Source organism: Barbus barbus (assembly GCF_936440315.1).
Source record: "Barbus barbus genome assembly, chromosome: 31".
NCBI classification, from domain to species: Eukaryota; Metazoa; Chordata; class Actinopteri; order Cypriniformes; family Cyprinidae; genus Barbus; species Barbus barbus.
In genome coordinates, this window is record NC_136759.1 from 3,250,005 (window position 1) to 3,277,130 (window position 27,126).

Sequence of the window (27,126 nt, forward strand, 5' to 3'; positions counted from 1 at the left end):
TAGACCAGATGCACACACAGTCAGCATGATAACATGTATAAATATGTTAGAAAGTGTCTCTCAGAGAAAGCATGCGTACCTCGAGAGATTCTCTGCGACTCTGTGTGAGGGAACCCAGAGCATCCCATTGCTCACAGATCTTCTGACAGCGTGCATTAACGCTAGGGGAGTCGTAATAGTCCAGCTCACTATAATACAGACAGAAGAATTTGAACACTCTCTCAACTTCCTTCTCTTACAGCCTAAATTTTGTATTTGATTAATTAGCCCTCTCTGTTGTTTTCTCACTTGAGCTCCTGTGCAATGGCAGCAATCTGCTCCACTCTGTCCTGGTGGGCAGCAAGGTCACTTTCGAATGCCTCATGCTTCTTCAGGAGAGCTTTGATCTCAGACAGAGATGCGGTCTCATAGTCCTTCTGTGTTAGCATGGCCTCCTTACCTACACACAAACAAAAATGATTGATTTAGATCTATATAGATTTTAGATCACATGCCTAAACCTCAAGACTTCTGCTTGGCTGACAAGGCTCATGTCATCAAGGAGCAGCCTGTCATTGCATACTGAGAGCGATTGGTGAATTAATGTAAATAACTGTCAAAAGCATCAGTAAGCTCAGCTGTAGTTTCTGATCCATACCATCTGTCCAGCTTTCATGGATGGCTGCTTTCTGGCGGAACTTTTCTGCAAGATGGTCAAGTCTCTCCAAACGACGGATCTCATTCAGTAGCCACTCTTCATAGCCTTTCTCAGCCCCTTCCAGTTTATGCCATGCACCATTAATGTCCTAGAGGGAAAGCAAGAACTTGTCAGCCAAATGCCTTGCCAATGGTTCAAGAACAGAGGTTGAGAATGAACACGTTTCTGCACAAAACAGTCATAAGTTTCATCACAGTGATAAAGCAAAAAGACTTATGAATTGAATTGTACATGTACTATACATGTTTCTTACCGACACCATGCGTCCCTCAGATGGCATAAAGGCTGGTCGGTTGCTCAGACGGAGTTTGGTCTGCAATGTGTTAAAGTTGATCTCTAACTGACACTTCTCCTGAACTTTGGGTGGCTTGTGAACGCGACGGTAATCGCGGAAATCTTCCAATTTCTGCTGCATTTCTGTCATGGTTTTCTCTGGAGCACGGTTTTCCAACCATGGGATTGTCCTACGAATCCACTCCAACAGCTGTAAGAAAAAAGCATGCAATAAAGAAATGAAGAGAGGATCAACAGAAAACACATTCTCCTCTCTAACATACTGAGACATTAAAAGTATAACACACATTACTATGTCTACTTAAATCACACAAACAATAAACAATGACTTAAACTCACGTCGCTGGCCAGTTTTTCATAGTCCTCCATCAGGTGCTCGTTCTCCTGATTGACCGCCAACACCTTGCAAATACGATTAGCTGCTGTCTCAGCCTATCACAGAAGAGGAATGTTACAATTGCATTACATCCCACATCTTTCCAATTATGAAATTCTATCCATAGATTAAAAAAATAAATTATTGAACAGCACACAAATATATAATGTATACCATATGTTGATATTACAGTATACACGGTACACTTCTATTAAGAAGTATGACAAATCTGTGTTTAGAATGTCAAATTGCTGCTTTAGTTTATATACAGTATTTATTGTTTTTTCTGGTTTGGTGGGTCGAGCAAAAAGGGCCTCAAAATTACATTCAAACACACACAAATTATGTATTGAGCACACAAAGAAACAAAACTCCAAGTGATGTAAGTTAATGCGCTATACACACAATAACATGCGTAAAAACTAGTCAAATGAAATAAAAATTAAGTTAAACATCAATATTACATACTTCACTTGTAAGCTATCTTTTATACTAATTGATGTTTCATGCAAACACCAAAATTGGTTAGTTTCAAAAATGTGTGGTCTAGCCGAAAATTCCACATGCCATTTGTAAAATCAAATCTGCATTCTCAATTTTTATACCACCACTGGAGGATCTCTTCAGGGTTCTCTACAGCATTAACTAACGCTGAAACACAGAAAGTGTTCAAAACACTTGTGTAAATTGCTAAAGCACATTTAAATAACTAGTGTGTGGCTTCACTTCAAATGGAAAACACATATCTAGCATATGCAGCACCAAAACCTTAAAGAAAATTACTGTCCAATGTAAAGGTGGGCTTAACATTAATAAGAAAGCATAATACATGTGCTTGTGTAGATAGATAACACAGAACATCTAAGAATCAAAACAGCATACTTAGTGTTTTAAATGTGAGCTATACTGTGAATTGCATTATGATTTTCATATTTATACGCAACACTGTCCTCAACTGTTACAAACTTCATCACTGAGTGCAAATATGAAACATCAAACAATGAAATTCACATTTGCAGCATTTAAAGAAAGTTGTGATAGACCAGTACACCCATTAAGGACATTAAATGACTGCAGAACCCTTTTAGAAAATAAGTGCATATATAGAAAAGGGTGAGGGCAATGGTTTGGGTGTAGTGAAGCCCAAAGCTGTGATGAATCAAAACTAGTCAGTGGCCTTAACTCTCAAGTCACTTTCACACCTGGTTCAGTTGGATTGGTTTTTGGTGCAGGTTATAAATAGGATTACCAATTGGCTACAAATCTGACATTCCCATACTTACGACTAGATTCTTCTTTCCTCATTTAAGACTCAATATTTGACTCAAAGTATGAGAGTACTGGAATAAAGCAATGGATCATGAAAACAAGGCATCCATCTGGTGGTTTGTTTGAAATATCTAATCCATAACAAATCAGTGCCATATGGCGAGCCAACCGAGTGGGAAAACCCAGACAGAATAAAAATGATTTTCATCTGACTTGGTTACATTTGTGTACATTATTGTGAGGAGAGCAAATACAAGAATTTAAAAATAGCTAACCTAATATTGCTGTATTAACATAACTGTGCTAAAATATTGTATACAAGCTATACAGCGCCATAGGGAACATTTAGTGTTAGTCCTTTGATGTTGCAACACTTCTGATTGGAGCAAAGTACAACGAACCAAGATGAGAAACCAGGTATGAAGGCACCTTAAGAGTTTTAAGGGCAGCAGTCAGGGGTCAAAGGTTTCTCACCTTCTGAGCACCTGAGAAGGCGTGATAGAAACAGGAGACGTAGGTCATAATAGCCTTCTCATCCGGCCGCAGAGTACCCACGATATCTATAGCAAAGCCAGCGGAAAAAGAGAGAGAGAAAGAGACAGCAGTGAAGCAAAGCAACCCAAAGCCTGTGTGGTTCCCCACCGAAAGAGGAGGGGATGGTTATGCATTTCATGGGCTCCCTATTCAAAGGGAAATGGGGTTTGGAGTCCAGCATTATAACCCTGGCAACCCGCAAAGTGAGAGAAAGAGCCAATTTGCTGTTGAGAAAAGAGTCGTAGGCCAGGGGAGGACGGGTTAAAACACCAGCGCCCCTCTTTGGTTATTCCAGTACTGATGGAAAAAGCCATGCTGAAGAGGAGGTGATGAGGGATCAAGGGTTAGGGGTCATGGGGTACCTTCTGGGCTCCAGAAAAGGCATGGTAGAAACTGGACACATAGGTCATTATGGCTTTCTCATCTGGACGTGCTGTGTTCACAATGTCTGCAGGGAAACAAGAGTTATACACACATGCACATACAGGGACGAAGACGGGACTCAAACACACACTCGTTAACATACACACAATGACGATGGCCAAATCTCAATTCACTGGTGATGACCAAGAACATACTTTTGAGTATGTAGTAAGGCAGTATGCCAGGTTTTAGGCACTACATCACCGACTTGCATCTTGATGCCACAGATCCATTCGCTCAGCACTGTTTGAATTTGTATGTGAGCATTAGTGTCTAGCTAAAGTCATTACTATTAAAACTGTCCGTGCCTGAATATAGCTTTCCCTGCTATATAGTATGCTTAAGCAGTATATCATATGAATGGTATTTATAATATTAGCTCAAAAAGCAAGTACAGATACAGATTCAGACAATCCACTAGAGACTGTCTAATAAAACAGTAATAGCATGCAAAAAATGTCTGGATAGTATACTATGATTTAGGAAACACCAATCAAGTACCACATACAGTTTAGGATGGATAGTATGCAGGAATCAGTCCTACTCTGATCAGCAAAAGTATACAATCCAGTCACTTTTAATATACTATTCTTGATGCACTATGAATTGGGATGCACCAATTCTGATCACACAAACTCTAGAGGATGGAGAATATGCAAACTGATTCAGGGTTACAAAACAACACACACACACACACACAAATATAGCACTAAAAACACACTCCGGCGCAGCAGGTTCAACAGAGATCCTGGAGAAATCATGCTTGAAGGAGAAACAACATAATGCTCAGGGATGTTACCATGGTGACACACTGTTTGTAGAAGACATCAAGTGTGGGTGTTTGCACTATCTGTGTGTCAGAGAGCAGGAACAACTCTTGGAAATACAGGGCATGTGCTGATATGCACAAAACACACACTTTAATAGAGCAACTCATTCACTCTCTCTCCCACTCACAAACATCATCACAGCCAAAAGCACACAGCTAACTTCATACACAGACACACAGGAAATGAGAGAACAGTTCATACCCTCTGCATCCAACATCTTGGGGATGTCGAGGTATCGCTCTGCCACTTCAAAAGCGTTGTTCAGATTGGTCACTGGGTCGTCCTGTTAACACACAATGAATCAAACAATCACTTGAGCTTTTCTTCAGCACTACATTATCTGAGAGACCCTGCAAAACAGAGGAAACATCCACAGATTTCCACAAGAATCAAAATAGACCTCATTCAAACTTCTACAACGGCCTTCACCCCTTGGCATGTTTGCTTATTAAATATTTTACTGATTTCACTATGCTACTTTGAATGGATAATTTGCCTAATAGTATACCAAATCATGATGTACTATAATTTGAGATGCACTAATTGTGTCATATACTATTTACTATGGATAGTATGCAAATTGGGATTCTCCTCTCATTAGAAATGGTACGCTCCAATTGTAATGTCGCATACTATTTAGGAAGGACAGTATGTGAATTGGGATTCAATTCTCCTCTCATCAGAAATAGTACACAAACCAGGCAATTTTTGCATACTATTTTTGACGTATTATAATCTGGGATGCACTAATTCTGTCACACACTATTCAGTATGGACAGTGTGCAAATTGGGATTCAGTTTTCCTCTCATTAGAAATAGTACATCAAAAATAGTATGCTAAAAGTTCCAGAATGGTATAGTAAGGTTTAGGATGCACGAAGTGTAATATCCCATACTATTTAGGATGGAGAGTATGTAAATTAGGATTCAATACACCTCTCATTACAAATAGTTTACTATCCAGTCACTTTTTGCATACTAATATTTGGGACGCTAATACTTCAAATATCACAAAGTGAGATTTCAACAGATTTCAGAAAGTGTCAAAATGTCCATCGTTCACAAAGTTGAACCCCTTGCATGTTTATTAAATAAATTTGCTTAGTACTTTTAGGACTTAGTACTTTTCTCTCATGAGATGCTCACCTTTCTCAGCTTGTCATAATCGATGAGCTCTGGCCTGTGTCTGTGGATCAGAGCATTGAAGGCGAGACCATCCTTCCAGCTGTGGAGAAAGAGAAAAACAGTGTGAGAGAGAACAGGTACTTTTATTTCTCTCCTTTAACCAGAAGAGGGCGCCACTCAAGCCACAGCTTAAAACTTTCTTCTATTTCTGCATTCATGTCACCTTGTTGGAAACCTGTTAAACTGTAACAAACTACAGTAAAGGAACTTTGCTTGCAAAGGCACTGTAATTGAGATATTTCAGTTTCAAGTGTCATCTTTTATTCATCATCTTTAGCTATCATGATATGAAATATGATCATATTACCCCAATTTTACAGTCTCTGCACTGGCTACCTATTCAGTTCCGTATCATTTACTAAATACTATTACTTGCCTATAAGGCCCTAAATGGTTTAGCTCTTGCGTACCTAACTCATCTTCTACCACGCTACAATCCAACCCGCTCCCTAAGGTCGCAAAACTCTGGACTTTTGGTAGTACCTAGGATAGCAAAGTTCACTAAAGGAGGTAGAGCTGTTTCACATTTGGCTCCCAAACTCTGGAATAGCCTTCCTGATAACGTTCGTGGTTCAGACACACTATCCGTTTAAATCTAGATTAAAGACACATCTCTTTAGCCAAGCATTCACATAATGCATCTTATAATCTTGTACTGCAGTTATATCTGATCAAATGTACATTATTATTATTCTTTAGCTTGGCTTGAACAAATCATTTTTGCTTATTTTTGCTTGAAACTTAATTTCCTGTAGAGCTGCTTTGCAACGATTTGTATCGTAAAAAGTGCTATACAAATAAACTTGAACTTATCATTGATCATTTGTTAATTCAAATACATTTATAACACCGCTTTATGCAAAACCCACCTTTGGGTGAACCAACAAATCAAAACTGCATAAAACACTCCCTGGATCAGTCAAATAAAGCTTGTAGATCAAAGATCAACACTAATATGCGTTTCAAACCTGATATGGAAGTTCTGTACGTTGACATTCTTGTAAGGAGCCGTCTTTCTCTGACACCAGAGCAACAATCCTTCTTTAGCGGAGGTTTCTACAGAGAGACGCAGCAGAAACAGGCCATTACTGAACAGTCATTAAGTTTGTTTGCTTTCCTTCTCTAAAGTATGTTTGATTATGCTGTGCAGAGCTGTTCCTAAAATTTCTCAAACAATATGCATGTTAAATTATACCCTCCACTGAGATGTCCTGGATGGCGAAGCGGAGGATGATGGTCCAAATCATTCCCAGAGTCATCTTGGCGTTTCCATCCACGATTTCTACATACGCAGATACACAAAACTTGCTTAAAAAAACAAAAAAACAATAAAAATAATAATAACTATTATTATCATTATTATAAACTACATATATAAACTGAACTACAAAGTATATAATTTATTCATGCATCAGTGTTATTTTACTATTATTTATATACTATTAAGAGTTTTTGTTGATGTTTTGTATTAGAATGTTTTTTTGTATATTTTCAGTTTTCATTTTAATTTAATACACAGACTGTTTCAAGTATTTTTAAATCAACAAAAAAAGGTTTCAAATTTTATTTTAGGTAATAACCATTAAGCATTTTATTCCAGGAGATGAATTACAGTTTTTGTTAGTTAATAATAATCCTGATAATATTTTATAAATACATATATACACACACACAAATTGAAATATTATCTTGACAAGTTTAAGCTGACATTAAAATGACTGAAACTAAAACTGAAATAAAAATAAAGCTAAATAGAAATATTTAAAAAACTAATAAAAATGACAAAGCACATTTCAAAATTAAAAGAAAACATAATAAAAGCAAATTCACAAAATTTTATAAATATTATAACTTACAGGTTTGAAAAAGATATAATATTTAGTTATATTATTAATTTTTAGATATTTATTAGTTGGGATGTGGTTGACAAGAAGAATAAGGATCGGAGAGCCTGCGAGTCAAACAGATTTAAAAAAAAAAAAAATCTTAGCAATATATGCATTGCAAACTTTAATAACTCAAACACGGACTCAATCTCTCAGAGTCAGACACTGCGTCAACACGGAGGAGGATTGAAAAGGTCACAATTTCCCAAACACACACGCACTCAAGCATGCACAAGATCTGCTGTAGGATCTTCATCTGGGAGGAAAATCTCTTTAGATACAAGAGTGAATATACAGTCTGATGTGCGGAGTTTGTACCTTCTGCGCCGATGGACACCAGTTTGACTCCTTTGCTGGCGATGAAGTCCAGCGCTTTGTTGACGTTGTTGATCTTGTGAACTCTCATCTTGCCTCTTTCAGGTTTAGGTAATCTCTCCCCTGCACAAAAACATGAGGAGTTCTCACACGCTTTCCATCGGATCAGCACAAACACAAACCCTCGGCTAAACATTAGCTCAGCGCCTCTGCAGCATTGCGCACAACTCTGGAAATTCACAAATGAAGTCAAGGCTTCTGGGTGAATGAAGGAAGTTTGCAGCTCACTGACCTGAGATGACCTCTAGGAGCAGCATGAGTTTGAGTCCATCTCTGAAATCCTCCTCGATGTTTTCAATCTGCGTTCCCGCCTTCCGCAGGTGAGAGTTGCACCAGGCCGTGAAAGTCTAGAACAAACAGGAAATGATGTCAAAAACAGTGGAAGCAAGGTCAGGGAAACAGGAAACGGGCTGTGTTCTGCCGCATGCAGGAATGCTCAAGATGTTTGCTTAGAAAACGGGCGTGAAAATCAACATCTGATGCATTTAGAACATAAATGCAAGACCACCTCTTGTACAAAACAGTTCAACAAACACTGAAATATTGCATGCGTCGCTGATGAAATATGACAACTATATGATAAGATGAGAAGAGCTCAAATTCTACCAATTGCCTGCTGCTTTATGGTTTCTGCCTTAGTTAACAATAACCCTGAATAAAGCTGAACTAAAATAAAAATAGCATATTAATAAAATATAATATATAATCAATATAACAACATTTTCATTTAATATAAATATTAATTTACACTAATTGAAAATTAGTAATGTTGCCTTGGCAACTAAAAAAAAAAAATATTAAAATTACAAAAATGAAAGCTAAAACAAAATAAAGGCAAATATTAAATAAAGCAAGCATTGAAAAAAAAATCTAAATCTTAAAAATTACATTACTAAACCTGACATGAAAACTGAAAATATAAAAAAAAGTAAAATATTAATAAATATTATAATAGTATACAAATAATAACAATAAAACTGCTCTACACTTACTCCCTTTATAACTCCATTATTTTAAAAAAATATTAAAAGTTTAAGAAAAACTCAAGCGATTGACTCATTAGTTATCCTCACTAACCGACTAGTCTGGATTACCAGAGTGACCACAGCAGCTCAACATGAAGCAGCAAGAACAGAGAGACAGGAATCAGATCACACTGGGAAAGGGGTTTCTAGGCCTGCGGCCTGAAACACAAAGACGCCATTGAGTTTAGTGGATAATGAGCCCCTTCAGCACCCCCTACCCTCGTACGACAGGCACCTACCCGGGACAGGCCCGCCACAAAAACAATTCAGCCTTCACACACACACACAAACCAGTCAGGACCTGAGCCGGACGGCCACATCCACACTGTCAACAAACCCCAGAAATACCTCTGCTCACACAGGGGCTCAGTGTGTGTGTGTGTGGGGAAAGCCCTGCGGAACGTCTGTGATTAGTTGGGTGTGGGTGACATCATTCCATCCAAGTCAGAAGAATTACAGAGGAAGAGCCGCTACGCCACACATGCATGCATTTATGTGCCACTTTTGGCCAGAGTTATAATGAAATACACAACACTGATGCAAGCACTTCACAAACACATGGATACATCACGCTTGCCTTGCATACTGCCCATTCTGACTCTAAATATGAAATAATAATCTAAATAAAAAAAAATTAAGTAAATAAAATCTAAATATAATAACTAATAAATCATTATTCATTTTAATTAAATGAAAATGTGAAATATTACCTTGGCAATGAACTAAAAACAACTTTGAGTACTAAAACGGAAATAAAATAAGAGATAAATAGAAATAGAAGTATTAAAAAAAATAAATGATAAATACAATAAAATCAACAAATAACGGTTTAGATTTTATTTTATACATTATATATAATAATAAATAATTTATGCGTGCTTATACAGACATACACACAGAGCAATCTTACACTAAAATTAAAAATGAAAATATAAGCTTTACATTAACATATACATATATAAATATATATATACACATATGTACACATACATATATATACACACACACACACACATACATATATATATATATATATATATATATATATATATATATATATATGTATATATATATGTACTAGTAAAATAGATATAATAGTTATTTAAAAACATTCATATTAAAACACCATGTATTAACAGTACATAATTGTGAATACTTGGCAAACACACAGCCACATTGCACATCTTGGCTCTAGTATCAGAATAATTTGTAATGAGACCAGTGGTGGCATCGTGGAGTTTGAGAAATGTAAGAGACAAAACTTTCCGGGTTGCAGTGAACTGCCACTCCCTGCTCAAGAACGCAAGCGAGGTGAAGTTCATCGTCCCACACGAACACACTCCTGCAGCGGCGTGATTGACAGGTGAGGGTGTGGTGCTGTCACAGGAATGAGCTCAATACACACAGTGCCATTTCACAATCAACATGAGTGCCTCGCTCTATCCGGCCTGCTTTCAATAGCTTGCTTATGGATTTGACACTGAATTGTACTGTTTATATGTTCACTAATAACACTACATCATCATAGAATTATAAATAGGCATAAAAACTATATATCTGGAGAAAGTGAATGTTAAATCACACCAGCACGAGGTTTTTTAGGGCTTTTTTTAGGACAAGAGTTTACGAACCAGTGTCCAGGGAAAGGTTAAGATGAAAACAGCATTTAAAAAAAAAAAAAAAAAAAAAAAAAAAAAAACAGAACTAAACAATATAAATAATACAGGTGTAAAAAATAAATACCAAGTAAGATCAAACTAATAAACTGAATAAAATAAATAAAGATTGATTTAATCTTTTAATGAAAGATTGATAAAATAAATCAAATAAAATTTTATTTTAATTTAAATCGTGTAAAAATGCATATAAATACATTTAAAATACATAAAAGATTTTTAAACTAAAATATTTTAAAAATATTACAATAAAAATACATAATTTAAATAATTGTGTAAAAATATACATAAATAAAAATAAACAATTAAAATAAATAATGCATCTAATAATTTTTTTTTTTAATAAACATAATAGAAACAGTATTTTCCAAACAATAGTTTTTTTTTTTTTACACGTTTTCAATGTGATCTGGTTCTTTATACATGAAAATATAAAGCTGCATTTTAAACTTCATATTTGGGGGCCCGTAGCATATTATTAAGTCAGAAGAGTGCACACTGGCATTTTGTGGATTATTATATTCTCATATATAAATAGATGAGAATATAATGATGTTAAATGTTAAAATCACAGCAAACTTTAAAAGCAGCCTCAAAATGACTTCAAATAATGTAAAATAATTAAAAAACAAGCTTTAAAATAAGCTAAATTAACTAAAAATCAAGATTCAATCATATTTCATATTTTAAATCATGTCCTTACCAGCTATCACTTATTTAATCATTAAAACCTGCATTTATGAGGGAATTTAAAGTGTATTTTCTAGACCTGAGATGGAAAACTAAATACAAAAAACCTTGAAATAAAATATATTTCTTTAAAAAAATAAAAATATTACATTTCAGCTATTTCAGCTTGGACTAATAAATAAAAATTAATAAATACTACATAGACATTAAACAAAATTAACTGAAAACAGAAAAACAATCTAATTCAAAATTCTAACAAAAAATCTAATAGTATAGCAATGACAGTTTAAAAAAACTCAATGAATAAAATATAAAATATAAGTAATAAAATATTTGATATATAACTTTATACAAGTTACATCACCTTCTAAACATTTTTAAGGAGTAAAAAAATGAAAAAAGGTCAATCATGAACAAGAAAAGCCATGTAACTTCTAGAATTATAGAAATTTTGTATCATTATTTTAATATTGCCACTCCTAGTTTCTGTAAATGAAAAAAAGTAGTTTGAAAATGAGTAGCTTTGTAATTATAGCAAAAATATCTTGTGAAATTCCACCTTGCACAATCAAAAAGATGAACAGCTCCCTTATTAAATGACACAAAATGCAGTCAAAAAGGTGCAAAAGCACTCCTTGGGACGTCCCGAGATCTAGAGCTACAGCACAGCGAATCTCAAAAAAAAAAACACTAAACTTGACGTCAACGACAATCTGAGCAACAGACCAGAGAATATCAACAACCAAAACGGTGCAATGAGCTTCACATTCGCTCGAACAAACTTCCCAATCTGAGCGCTCGACCCGGAGCGACAGTAGCACAGGAGGAATAGAGGAGGGCAGGAAGAGAGCGAAGGACGTCCATGTAGGAGTCGCCCTGGTGGATGCCGTGTTTATTTGTTGATTTATTTATAGCTCTTCCTGTCTTTGTGAGACTCTGGTTTCTCAGTCAGACTGCAGGAACGTTAACCCTCGCAGCGGCCCGGGACAGTTCGATCTCAAACCACAAACACCAACAACCAGATCTGCAAACCTGGAACGCTTTGAGAATGACAGATTAGTCATTAGACACCTGCAGAAATGACAGATCAAATACCGTTACACGAGTGAACACACAAATCCACACCAGATCCCAGTTTTCCGCATCTGTTCTTCACCATTTCCAAATGTGGTTTTAAATCAGATATTCGGTCAACATTTGGGGCATTTCTTTTGCTCATCTTATTCAGAACTTCAAATCATAATTTAAGAACTTTTAAAAATCATAATTTATACAATTAAACCGGTAACCTAACACACTAAACTGGATCAATTTGTAACATCATAATAATAATAATAATAATAATAATAATAATAAATAAAACTAATAATAAACAAATGTATTATTATCTTATCTTATATTTGGGCTTTTCTTTTGCTCATATTTTTCAGACCTACAAACAAGCAAAGAAAACTGGAGCTAAAATATAAAAATTAAAATCCACAATCACACTTCGTAACCGAAGAAAAAAATAAGTCTGAAGTGAATCTTGCGGAACAATTTCACTAAACTATAAACAGTTATTTTGTTAAGCCATCAACACGGTTTGTAACCTGAATAACCACATATCTGGTTAAATGGCAAAAAAGAAACACGTCTGTGTTTATGTACTTGTGTATAGAGTATTATTCAATCCTTACTACAGGAGACCCAATCTAGCAATGAGCTTTTATTGAAATGTGTCTGCATCTGTGAAATAGAAGGCAACACAAAGTGACAGAAGAGCTGATTGAAGAATGCTGGACAGGAGTTTCTTACTCAGGAAGAGTTCACACAGGAATTTAAATCATCCTAATATCGCAGGAGAGTGATGTTAAGAATGCCAAACATGCGTGCCACGCACAGAGAGAGGCTGTCCAAACTAATGAAGTGTGTTTGTTTGAAGAGCGAGAGTGAGAACACGGCCGAAAGTGAAGAGACGTGAGAAAATGCCAAGACTCCGGTGCATCTGCATGCATTCTCAAGGGCAAACGCCTCCACCTGAGCAGAGGATCCAGTTTACTGTGTCACGTGACAGACTCATAGCAACTAATGCTGTTCAAAGAGAGCTGATCTCCAACACATGAGGGCTGCATGAGGGAAACTTACTGAACGTGTCATCTGAAAAACACAACACTCAGCGAGAAGTGACATCAGTCTGCATGTGTGTTTTAAATTGCTAGTTTGTATGCATCGGACAGATGTTGACGACAGTTCAGTCACTCCTTGCTGAGCTTTGAGTTTTTAAGATGACACCTGGAGTCTGGCGATAATAGTACTGAAACAGTGTTGTTATTAATAAAAAAAAAATATATAAAAAAAAAGAAAACAGTATTTCAGTTAAATTGTGAAGCCAAAATCTCATTTTCAATCAGCTTAAGCACTAACTTTGCTAAAACAAAAACTGAAATAATTACCGCTAAACAGACATAAACAAAAACGGTTTAAAAATGACAAACACAACAAAATGACTAAAAATTCTAATGAAAATAACATAACTAAGTAAAAATATATATATTTTTTTTTACATTTTTAAAAAATATAATTAAAAATATAATTTATTTTGTTTAATATTTTTATTAGTAAAACTAAAATTTAAATATCAATACAAACTAAACGGGCATTAAACAATAAATGTGCAAAAGCAACGAAATTACTAAAACTAACTCAAATTAAAATGAAAACAGAACATAAAACCTAATTAAAAATATTAAAACGATTATTTGTGTATATTTACAAATATTTGTGAGTGAAATTACAATAGTAATATTTCCCATTTTATTTAATATTTTATTTAGCTGTCATAAAACTAAAATTTAAATATGAATAAAAACGAAACCAACATTAAAACAAAATTAAACTACTAAATTATTAAAACTAGAAATTAAAATGAAAACAGATTTAAATTTATATTAATTCAACAAATACTAAAAATAATGATACTAAAATAACACTGGCTTCAAACATGTTTTAAAGAAGATGAATTTAGAGTCAACCTTTGATAGAAAGATCAAGCTGTCTGCAAGATTACATAACATTTATAACACACAATATACTCCCTAGTAGACTTAACCAATCAGCTAGTGGGTCTTTGTCCTTCCTGATGTTGCAATATTATTAACATTCCCTCCATAATCAAAATAGGGTTCTAGAGTTTAAAACAACTTGAAGATGAATTCACACCTTCATGCACAGACTTCCTGATCAAAGCCATACGTGCTGAGCTTTATGGTTACAGGATGTGACACAGGAAATATTTCTTCAGCCCACACATGTACAATAAATTACTCCGATCAGAACAACCTTTGAGCTAGAAAAAGGAACGAAACTGAACAAGATGGACAAATTGCACAAGTGATCGAACTTCATGCCGAAATAGTTTCAGTGATTAATGTGCAAGTCATTGAGAGCGAAGCACTCCGGGTGGAATAAAAAAATCATAACCGAGAGTGACATCATCGCTCCAGTCTTAAAGGGACAGTTCACCCAAAAATCAACATTCTGTCATTTAAGAAAATTTTACATGAGGGTGAATAAATGATCGTAGAAATGTCATTTTTGGGCGAACTGTCACTTTAACTCACCAAAAAGGAGACGGAAGAAAGGTCCTGTCAAAAAAAAAAAAAAAAAACATCCCACGGAATGGAAAGGAAATTTACAACCGTCATTGGGTGTAGATGGACAGGAAGTAGGGGATTCGGAAATTAAGTCTGAGAACATCTTGTTCTCCAGATTCACAAATGACTAAACATTTTGCTGAAAATGTACACACCCTCAGGTCATCCAAAATGTAGATGAGCTTGTTTCTTCATCAGATGTGGGAAAATGTATCATTTCATTACCTGCTCACCAATGCAGTGAATGGGTGCCGTCAGAATGAGAGCCAAACAGCTGATAAAAACATCACAATAATCCACACCACTCCAGTCCATCAGTTAACATCTTAAGACAACACTGCGTGTTTGTAGGACACAAATACATCGTTAAGACATTTTTAATGTTAAACCATTGCTTCAGGCAAAAATATGAGTCCATAATCCATAATAGCACTTCCTCTAGTGGAAAAAGTGCATCTTCTGTTGTCCCACCCACATATTTGTTAACAACTGTTTGGGACTGTTATAAACAGTGCTTGATCTGTGCCGATTTCTCTCCTAATTCAGACGGTTTTCACTGGAGAAAGCAATATTATAGATAGAAGACTCGTATGAAGGTTTGAAGTTAAAAGCAGATTTGTTTCTTACAAACATGCATCTTTTGGCTTCACAAGTCATTCATTGCTGGACTGGAATTAATTGTGGATTATTGTGATGTTTTTATCAGCTGTATAGACTCATTCTGACGGCACCCATTCACTACAGAGGATCCATTGGTGAGCAAGTGATGGAATACTACATTTCTCCAGATTTGATGAAGAAACAAACTCATCTACATCTTGGATAGCCTGAGGGTGAGCTCACTTTTGGGTGAGCTACTCCTTTAACCTCTCATTCACACAAACATTCATAAAAAAAACACAGATACATGAATCGCACAGAAAAACAATGGTTCAGTTCTGGAGATTCTGGTGGTGCTCAAGGTTTGCTTATCAACCGCTTAATCAGTTTGTGGGAGAAATGAAAACTGGTGCCAAAAAAGGTCACCAAACCAAGCGCGCTTGAAATTCCTGCGACATCCTCCTGAAGCAGTGGCAGACGAGCAGGAATTTGGCAAAAGGTCAATCTGTAACTAATAAGGCAACCAACAAGAGTCAGCCACAGCAAATCAGAGCATATTTGAGGACAAATACTAAAAGACTGACAAAACGCAGCCCTGTCTTTCCCATTTAAGCCCGGTGGCTCCCTCAGTTTTGGCTAATTTTAAGTGCAATTCATGTTCTGTGTGTTTTAGCTCTAGTGGCGGACCGGAGCTTTACTAGCGCTGACTCACGAGCGTGAATCAGACACTCTCTGAAGCCTGCTTTCACTGAGGAAAGTGAGTCAGGTCGGATTAAACGGAGACCTCACAGGGACACAGGAAATCAGTCTGCCAACAGGGTCATCCGACAGAGCCAAAAACACAGAAAACACAACCACCTGTAGCTACTAGCTAGCGACTGTGCATCAGATCAAGATAGCAACAGGTAATTCTGTCACAAAGTACTGCAGGCACAGTATTACAGGCTTGAAATACACCTCAGTGGGTTTCTGAGTGCTCGGAAACAGGCTAAATTAAATGTAGTAGTTTCTCATCTACCACACACTGATCAGAAACGGAAAGAAAGACCAGAAACACATCAGGCCACGGCCAGAGATGGGCACAAATACATCAAAATGTATTTAAAATAAAAATACAAATGTATTTAAATACAAAATACATTTGATTTTTTCCAAAGGTATTAAAATACAATTTTGTATTTTAAATACATGTATTTGAAATACTGCCCATCCCTGGCCACGGCTGAGAATAATACAGAAACACATAAACTGTGATACTGCGACTCGCCCTGCGTTCTCTCTGACTCCGGCTCAAAGGTCAACCAAGACCAACCCGGCCTGTCAGCAGACAGGAGATCAGATCTTTCCTGCCAGGAGGAATCGGATTTCTTGTTTAGTAACTGGAGAAGCCACTGCAGAGACTGTGTCTCTGGTCGGACGGACTTTAGCTGTTATTATATTATATAAATATGAAATTAAGAAATTAAAAATAAAGTGAAATTAATAAAGCTTTCCTGTAGCTCAAATAGTAGAGCATGGTGCTAGCAACGCCAAGGTCATGGGTTCGATTCCCATGGAAAGCGAGAGCTGATCAAATGTAAAAACTGTAACTTGAATGCAATGTAAGTCGCTAATATTTAACTAAAAAATCATTTTAATTCACAGTACAAATTTAAATTTACAACGCTAATGTTTGGGAAAGTGGTTTCCAGATTCTGTGGTTATCAATATGGCTAATAATTATAATACAATAATAATAGTAGTAATAATAATAATTACTATTATTATCATCATCATCGCCGCAACTACTACTGCTATTACTACAAAACATTTTTTTTTAAATACAATGCCATTTTACAATACAACTGTAAAGATTACAATAGTAACGTATATGGGTAATATTTATTTTTTATTTTCATGCATTGAACCATCAAACTTTTATTTTGCCTAAAATCACAGGGAGCACTAAGTTTGTGAAGATGGTTGTCACAAGGTGCATATTCAAATGCATGTTACAAGCGACTCAAAACACTGAAAACTGAAACACTGGATCATGAGCTGCTCACGTGTAAATGAACAATGCCATGCTTCACTCAGTGAAACATAGACTGCACATGTTTATTTAATTAAATCATAGCCTTTTCAAATTGATGATCGCTCTAATAATGCAGCCCTATCAAAAAAAAAAAAAATAATAACATGCAGGGACTTCTGGGACGTCCACTGAGTGCGCTAATTTGCAAAAACGTGGATTTCCCCAACGTTAGCGTCCCATCACTGGGGAACATGGAACATTTGAAGCTCTGTGGATGTTCATTCCTCACATTCCCCAGTGGAGAGCGAGCGACAGAAGCCCTCTGAACTCCCACTAGAGAGAGAGAGAGAGAGAGAAGGCCCAGCTCCTCACAGCCCACACCAGGATGGAATGCGTCTCTTCAGCACTTACATAAACACTCTCTCTCCCTGTCCCTCTCTGGGCCAATATTTACTGTGGAATGCACTAAACCAGTGTTTGGAGGGTTCTGCGGGTCAAAGCGCAGAGTCAACGGCTGCAGGTCAGAGTCTGTGGGCATTCAGCATCTACACATCAACTAATCTCACTGGATCAATCAGGTTTAACTGGAGCTTTATATTCTAAAAGAATGATGAGTGGCATTTGACCTTGTAAAAGTTGTCAGGGGGTTGCTATGACACTGTCATTGCATTTACGAGTGGTTTTTAACCAAGTTGCTATGCAGTTGCTTAAAGACACCGCATAGAAACAAAAAGTCTAAAATGACAGAAAAAAGATGAATCACACAGGTGCGTCTAATGGAATATCAGCGTACTGCATACTACCAACTCATTTTTAAAAAATTTTAAAGTTTGAGGTTCGCAAGTTTCTTTTTTTCTGAAGTCTCTTCTGCTTACCAAGGTTGCATTTATTTGCTCAAAGAAAAAATAATAATATTGTGAAACAGTATTACAATTTAAATGAACTGTTTTCTATTTGAATATATGTTGAAGTGTGATTTATCTCTGTGATGCAAAGCTGAATTTTCAGTATCATTACTGCCGTTTAATTTACATTACTCCAGTTTATTTGTATAATGTTTCTCCCACACCAAGTTTCAGTTTTACTTTAAATAAATAAATAAATAAATAAATAATGTCGTTGATAAAGAATTCCACTATAATTTATGCTTGTGTTACACTTGTATTTTTCAGTCCTGTTCTGAAAAACGCTAAATTTGAAGGATATTTTGGGGGGGTTGATGGGAAATAAAATACAAGTTTATATTGTTTGCAGTGTTTGTAAAAGTTTGACTTATAGAGAGTATTAAAGCACATTTACATAAGAATACTGTTTCAGTCTTTACACTTCAAAGTTTGACCTTTACTTTCGAACTATGTGAAAATTATTAGCAGTTTCTAAGCGAAACTGTTTGTACACCAATTCTGTTTTCACTCTATATATACACACTCACTCTGTATTTTACATTATATCGAAATGTAATATTAAAATAAAATGTGATTTTATACACTGATGTAACTTATCTGCATTTTTTTCTCTGAACAATGCAATTTTTACCCAGTGTGACTTCAAAAACATTCAAAACATTTACTAAATGACTAAACAAGTATATGAAATATACTAAAATAACACTGGGTGGGCCTAGAAAACAAGCCAGATGGGAATGCCGTCCCACAAATCTAATATTAAAATGTGACTATACACCGACGCAACTTGTCTGTTTTATCATCTTCAGTCAACACTGCAATTTTGACCCTGTGTGAAAATATGGTAATAGTGAACGCTTGCCTAAACAAAAACCACTAATCAGGCCACTTTTTAATGTATGCATGCTAACGTGGTGTGTCATGAAGAACAGCTCAAGGGGAGAAAGTGAGAGAAAGAGAGAGAGAGAGAGAGAGAGAGAGAGAGAGAATGAAGGCAGACAGGTCGGTCCGGTCAGTCTGGTCTCCTGGTATTGTCACTCTGAACTGCCTCTTCCTGTGTCTCCTGTAATGTTCTCATGCCCTTATAAGGCAACACACGCTCAGTTCTGTGACGCAATAGGCTGCCTGAAGCCCCGCCCCCTCCTGAACACATACACAAAAGCCACACACACCTGATCAAAGTCGCCACACCTTTTCCGGTCTCGCACCCAGAAACGCTCTCGCTTCATAGAAAAGAAAGTGTGTTTTTCAAAGTTGATGTTCAGTCACATTTATGTTTGTTTGTCCTTCGGGTGCAGGAATGTGAAATATGAGCCCACCCTCTCAACGGGACGCTTATAATGAGACAGCAGAAAAAAGCAGATAGAAAACAGGCACCGGAGAAACTGCTGTTCACAAACTTCCTCTTCCTGTGTGAGTACATCGGTCTATATGGGTCAAGACAGACAAGTATGTGCAACAGAAAGAGACGGTTAGAGCATTCAGTCATTTCAGTAGAAATGCATGTGCACGCACGCACGCACGCACAAACACACACGCACACACTTCCTTTGAGTGAAATATTGTTCTCGTCAAATAAAACTACACTTATATTTTTAAAAAGTTAACAAAATAAATGTATAAATGTAAATTAAGTATATAACGATTACATATAAAAAAAAAGTAAAAACTTCTGAAAATTACATTTTAGCTAGTTGCTACAACAGCATTTCAACTCAGTTTAAGTACTAAAATGACTAAAACTGAATTTCAATAAAACTAAACAGACGTTAATAAAGTAAATAAAATGACAAACAAAACAAAATCACTAAAACAAAGGAGGAAAAAGAAACATTTACGTTCATTTCAAAATATTAATAATTATATAAAGTATGTTAAAAATATTAAAATAACACTGGGCAGACCTACAAAGAAAGTCACTTGAGTAGGAGTGCACAGACACACAGGCATTTCTATCATTATGGGTTCAAGCGTTACTAGTTTTCTACTGTACAAACTGTATTTCCTAAACCCTAAAACTACCCCTCACACAAGACTACAGGAATTTGTATATTGCAAAAAACTTCCTTCTGTATGATTTAAGCTTTAATAAGCTCGTTTCTAAAAATGTCCCCACAAGGTCCAAATTTACTGGTATTACTATACTTGTGGGGACATTTGGTCCCTCTAAAACACTTATTACACACACACCAGACATTCCAGTGCAAACTGAGTCACTGTCCCACTCCTAAATCCGTTTGACACACACATACCGATGACAACTATTGACGGTCCATTCATCTACACTGACCGTGTTTACCCATATAAAGACACACGATCGCGCACACACACAGTGACATGATCATATTTCACAATAGGTGTGCCAAGGCCTTTCTGTGCTATAAATTACTCAACAGTGTGTACTGAATCAGTTATGGTCTCACACACAGGTTTGTTTTTGTGAATCGTGGGGACTTTCCATAGACTTCTATTGTTTTTATTCTGTACAAACCGTATTTTCTATCGCCCTACACCAACCCTACACTTAAACCTACCCCTTACAGGAAACTTTGTGCATTTTTACTTTCTCAAAAAACTCATTCTGTATGATTTATAAGCCTTTTGAATTATGGGGACACTGAGAATGTTCTCATAAGTCACCTTCTCCTTGTAATAACTATGTCATACCCATGTCATTATACAAATTTGTGTCCTCATATGTCACAAAAGCACGCGCACACACACACACACACACACACACACTATAAATGAAGACATGCTTTTGTGACAGAAGTAAACTGGAGTGAGTCCATCTTTCCTGTCAGTGAAGTGGCTTTGCCCACATCTGTTTTTCTACACTTCAATCGGTTGTGTAAGAGTGTGTGTGTGTGTGTGTGTGTGTGTGTGTGTGTGTGTGTGTGTGTGTGTGTGTGTAAGAGATGTGATGGTGGCACACTACATCACACACAAAAAAAAGGGATGTCATAAAATCAAAACGTCAACAGTCACTACAAACAGAATGTAGTTTCAGATGCTAATATAAATACTAACTTGCAACAACAAATAAATAAACATGTAAAAGTTTAAATAATGTATATTAAATTTAAAAAACAAGAAACAACCGGCATGAAATTATTCAACGACAAGACAACATTTATAAAACAAAAAAGTTTAAATTTACAATTTAAATTCTATATATTTGGGGGGGGGGGGGGGGGGGGGGTTGAGACAATTATTTAAATGTTTTTGAAAAGTCTTTTCTGCTCACCAAGGCTGCATTTATTTGCAGCAAAATCAGTAATATTGAGAAATATTATTACAATTTAATATCACTGTTTTCTATGTAAATATATTTTAAAATGTAATTTATTCCTGTGATCAAAGCTGTATTTTCAGCATCATTACTGCAGTCTTCAGTGTCACATGATCTTCAGAAATCATTCTAATATACTGATTTACTCAAGAAACATTTCTGATTATTATCAATGTTGAAATCAGTTGTGCTGCTTCATATTTTGATGGAAACCAAAATGCATTTTATTTTTCAGAATTCTTTGATGAATAGAAATTTCAAAAGAACAGCATTTATTTGAAATACAAATCTTTGTAACATTATAAATGCCTTTACTGTCACTTTTGATCAATTTAATGCATCCTTGCTGAGTTTGGGGTCAGAAAGATCTTTCATGAGAAAATGACAGGAAGTAACACAGTTGAGCTGCTCGCTCATCCTGACCTGTGACTGAGGTGTTATTTATGTCATGATTCTGCTCAGATCATCAAGCTCTCGGTGGGTCTGTAGCGGTCTGTCGAGAAACCATACACTTTAACGCCTGGGATTATCTGACCACAACTGCTCCAGAACCGCACGCTTCCACGAAACCCAACTCCCCAGCAGAAAAGACATTTCCCAGCAGGAAACCAATGTCTTTTCAACCGGCGAGACAGACTGGAGAATCACAGGCGAATCACATCACTACTCCACACGACCGAAGGCTTTTCACACATCCAGATAACACACGCTGGCTCTCGCTAACTGCTTCTGCTGTGGGTTTAGCAGCAAGACAAAAATGACTCAAACGCCCCACAGCGCTGGCGATGCTATCAAGAGCTGGAAACTGTGTTGTGGCTGCTCACTGTTGTGTGTCTAGCATCTTGGTGAGTTGTACAACCTAAAAGGATGCATTATTCAGCCACCAAAATCTACTTAGCATTCACATCAGGATCTACAGTGAAAAAAATAAATAAATTCAACTGCACTTCCAGAGTCCAGGCAATTGAGAACTAACATGGACAAACCTAAAGAAATGTGAAAATCTGCAGAATGCATGCAAGCAAGTGGTTATAGTAAATAGAGTAAAATTAGGACATTTTAAAATGGTCATTTTGAAAAGAATATTTTTATCTACATTTTAAATTTAATATTTGTATTTTTGATTAATTATTATTATTTGTGGTGCTGTTATTTTATAGAGAATACACATACATTTTTTTTTATAAAAATCGGTGATCATGAGCTTAAAGCGCATTATCAAATTAGCCAAAATATTTCATAAACGCATATAAAAGCTCATTCTGATAGTGCTCGACTGATATTGGTTTTTTTGACAGCCGATGCCGATATCTTGGCAAGCAGGGTGGCCGATGGCCGATATGAAGCTGAAATAATGTTATTTTAATTCATATTTAAGACATTTTTAAAAATTTGAAAATTTATTTAAAAAATGTGTAAAGTAAACAAGTATATAATAATAATAAATATTATTTTTCACAAATAAATTTATGATTTAATAAACATTTATTGTTAAAAACAGTGGTAATCAAACAAATGCATAATATTTTAATTGAATTATCCTTTGCAAACAAGGTGCTGGATAACAGAAGTTTACTGTTGGAATTAAAATATGGAGAAAAAAAAAAGAAGAAAAGTGTGATATTACATGAAGACATTGTATTTAGTCCATCTCGCCATTCCATTCAATTTTAAAAGTATGGCTCTGCTTTTCATTTATTAATCAGAATTTTGCCAAATTCCATGACATTCTACATTTTACAGTAAATAAAGTATTACTCGATTCCAAAGTTCTGCTCTGTTTTTCTGTGGAAGCAATCACACAAACTTAAAACTACAAAAACTGCATGACATCATATAATAAACTACATTTAAAAATTCCATGACTTTTTAAATGTCTAAAATTACAACTGAAAAAAATTCCTGGCTTCCCATGACCGGGGAAACCCTGTTAATCCATTTTTTACTAAGTTTAAACGCGCCAATTCCTGCTCTTTCTGACTCTAATGGAAAAAGAACGTCAGATATGCTTGTTCCTGTGTGTTTCTCTACCAAAAGTCAGCTGGGATTTAGCAACATCATCCGCTCTGCATTTGAGCAAGCATGTCACGCTCACTGATCTGAAGCAGACCATAGCGAGTACAACTTACCAGCTAAACTAGTCAGGTCAGTCAAGAAGAGTTCCTCTGAACCTTCTGAAGTGACCCAAAATAACTTCAGCGTTATATAAATCGCTGATGTTTTCATCCACAGAAACCCCTGCAAAAACCCACAATCATCAATTCCACATTAATAGTATTACTAACAACATTTCCCATGACAGTTGATCAAATGTTTCCTCACATACATGAATAGTCAGAGTTCACACCATTAAAGGAAACAAAACAGAAACCACAATAACCACAACTTCCTCCTGCCAACGAGAGCATGACAGAGACACAAGCAGCGAGCCTTGAACGCATGTGGGGCTCCGGGCTTCAGCGTATCGAGTCAGCGTGGGTCAAAGCGACTCTCAAACCCATGAGAAAAGTGCTTCCCTCTTATTTTGCAACTGCTGGCTTAAAGAATGCACATCTGCAGCGAGAACGCGAGCCATATATGTGGGTTTCACATCAGTTCTGCTCCAGCGTTGAGGAACAAGGGAAAGTTTCCAGGTTTTCGAGTTTTTAAACTGTGGGCTGCACGGAGCATGAAAGCATACAGCCTCAAACCAATCCATATGCCACGTCGCAGGGTCAAAGGTCACCGTTTATAGACTTCCTGAGCTAAACGGCCATATTTGTGCAAAACGGCTGACAAAGTACTTCTCTGTGCTTTAGAATAACCACTGTATGATTGTTTCAAACATCACTTTTGACCTATATACACATTAATATGCATTTGTGATTTCAGCATATTCTCAAAAATATTACCAAATCGTTTCAAATTTCATAACGAATTTGACTTTCCCAATTGTCTCTGATATCTACACAAGCATAAAATTAACAAAAACTGAAATCATAGTGATTGCACAAAAAATATTAAATACACATACATAAATATACCTTATATTTCATAGTGAAATATATAAAATGATTACTATAAAACATACAGCAGCAATAATAAAACAAACAATAATCAAAAATAATAAAAATACAAAAAAATGCAAATATTTAAAATAACATTAAATGAAAAAACAAATTTAAACATTACTAGAAATAACTAAGAAATACAAAATATTTGAAATAAAATTCCCTAATATTACCATGAGAACCATGCCCCTAAGATGCACAAATTATCTGTTCATCTGTTAAAGCAGACTGTCATGGCTTTACTGCTTATTAGTCTATTACTGCAGTATCATCCGCTTTCGTTTCACCTGCTCACATAAAAACTAATTTAATTCTGGCTGCCCGTTTTACATGTCAGGTCTCTCTCTTCCTGTCATAAGCGGACAGGCCCTGGACCAGAATCTGCGGCGATAGTCTGGTTTTACGATACTAGTGAGACACAATCACAATAGATTATGACGCCCTCGGAGCAATAGCCCACCCGTTAAACAGGCTTTACTGCTGGTGTATTCATCCGTGTGTGTCTTTTATGACGGGTAACCGCACTATAAATGTACCCCTCACCCAACATCGTTTAAAAGAACAGGAATGTCTGATGAAGACTTTACAGTAACAGCCCTTCAGGATCCACACAAGCAAACAAAGGATGGAATCAAAGAATCAAAACATCTGTGATACAAAAAGCGTATAGTTCAGATGGGAATCTAGGTGAAGGCAGGCTCTAATCCTCTTAGAGGTCAGTCTTTTGTCTGAGCCCAAGCCGCTGCACTTAAGAGCTTTCAGTGCTCCAGAGGACATTATACACACAGAGAAAGTACTGGCCAGTCTTATCACGGCGTGCGAGCAACAAAAAAGACGCAAGAAGCTTCAACATGCAGTAATAAGATGAAAAGGACAAGGAATGCAGCACTGAATCCCTACAAAATACATACATTTTATCTAAACATAAAACTACAAACAATTCAAAATTGAGTGAATCTCATGTACAGTTCAGATTTCAGCCTCCCCAGAAAACTGCATAAAGAAAATGAAGCCTATTTTACATCCACTGCGATTTTTAACCTCATATGGGTATTTATAAGGCGTTTACTTTATGCATTTTTACTGACCGTAAAGCTAGTGCATGCAAGAATGCATGTAAGAAATATGCATACAAGATTAAATGCATCTTGTTTTGCATTACAGTAACTACAGTAATGTGCTTCCCAGTCATGAGGAAACCGCAGTGGTCCTAAAAAAAAAAAGAATCCTTTAATAAATTAAATTAATTCTCAGCATTGCATTATAGTAAAGAGAACTAAAACAAAAAATACAACAGTTCTAAAAATAGGCATTCCTAAATTCCTTCAAGCAAGCAGTCAGAAATAAAATAAAATGGATTTTTGCTGATCAGCGAAAGATACATGCAAGAAAAAGATTTAAATGTAAATGCATTTTACTCTTTTGCATTACATTAAAGTGAAATTGGAGATGAAAAACATCTGATTTAGTCACGAAACAATCTCATCTTCATCTCCTTTAAGCAAAAACTATTGTTTTTTGGAGTGAAATGTGAGCCAGACATGTCTTTGACGGTGTAAATTTGGAGAGCAATCAACAAGAACAATTCAAAACTGAGTGAATGTCATGAAAACATGGCTCTAATGTAAATGCATCTCTTTTCATTACGATAAAGAGAATTTGGGGTTAAATGGGCTTTACAGTCATCAAATGCTCCTAAAAATAGGCTTCATTTTCTTTTCTTTTGACATTTGGTTGAAATTTGACCAATTTTTGACTGGGTTAGAAGAATCCCTCAACAAACTTTATGGCAAGCAATAAAAAGTGAGAAATCAAAGGTCCCAGTTCATCACAGATTACACAGCTCCACACTGAGCAAAGGACATCTGAATTCACGAAGCATGAGAGTGTGAGTCAGCAGCGGTGACGTCCATCTCACCACAGTGACAGACAGAGCAAGAATGTCTCCGATGTCCGGCAGGATGACTGGCATCGGGAGATTTGGGCTGGATCAGCTCCTGACGCTTCCTCTTCAGCAGACACTAGCGGGAAGGATCTGTGCGGGACACGACTCCAGCCGTTTACTACAACTCTACATTACAGACACAGCCTTTCTGAGTCCACCAACAACAACACATGGACATCACAAAGACCACCACAGGATGTAAAACAGGAAGCAGACTGATCTTTATTTCCCCACACTTCCTGACAAATGCATTCTCATGACCTCTCCAGTTATTTGTGATCATTGGTAAAATGATGTTTTGAAATCTTTTTATAGGTACCAAGTCTTGGAATTAATCGTTTTAAAACTAGTTATTATCCACAAACGTGTCCAAAGCAACAAGAAAAGTCTTGCAATTTGAGTCTCAATGCTTTGTAAGTAAACAC

At 36.1% G+C, this 27,126-nt stretch overlaps 1 protein-coding gene across 2 annotated transcripts in view; it reads right to left on the reverse strand.

Annotated features, from left to right (window-relative positions):
* LOC306851886 (alpha-actinin-4) overlaps window positions 1–27,126 on the reverse strand; it is a 39,821-nt gene that overhangs the window by 4,845 nt on the left and 7,850 nt on the right. Inside the window, exons 2-13 of one of the 2 annotated variants that reach the window (XM_079388373.1) lie at window positions 8,102–8,216; window positions 7,813–7,932; window positions 6,804–6,890; window positions 6,577–6,664; window positions 5,570–5,648; window positions 4,625–4,706; window positions 3,533–3,618; window positions 1,331–1,423; window positions 951–1,181; window positions 638–785; window positions 289–439; window positions 80–188 (exon numbers count right to left, since the gene is read on the reverse strand). In XM_079388373.1, coding sequence (XP_079244499.1) covers window positions 80–188; window positions 289–439; window positions 638–785; window positions 951–1,181; window positions 1,331–1,423; window positions 3,533–3,618; window positions 4,625–4,706; window positions 5,570–5,648; window positions 6,577–6,664; window positions 6,804–6,890; window positions 7,813–7,932; window positions 8,102–8,216 — 1,389 coding nt within the window. Of the gene's footprint in view, window positions 1–79; window positions 189–288; window positions 440–637; window positions 786–950; window positions 1,182–1,330; window positions 1,424–3,110; window positions 3,197–3,532; window positions 3,619–4,624; window positions 4,707–5,569; window positions 5,649–6,576; window positions 6,665–6,803; window positions 6,891–7,812; window positions 7,933–8,101; window positions 8,217–27,126 lie in introns of both variants that reach the window. The other variant, XM_079388372.1, reaches the window with a different exon arrangement.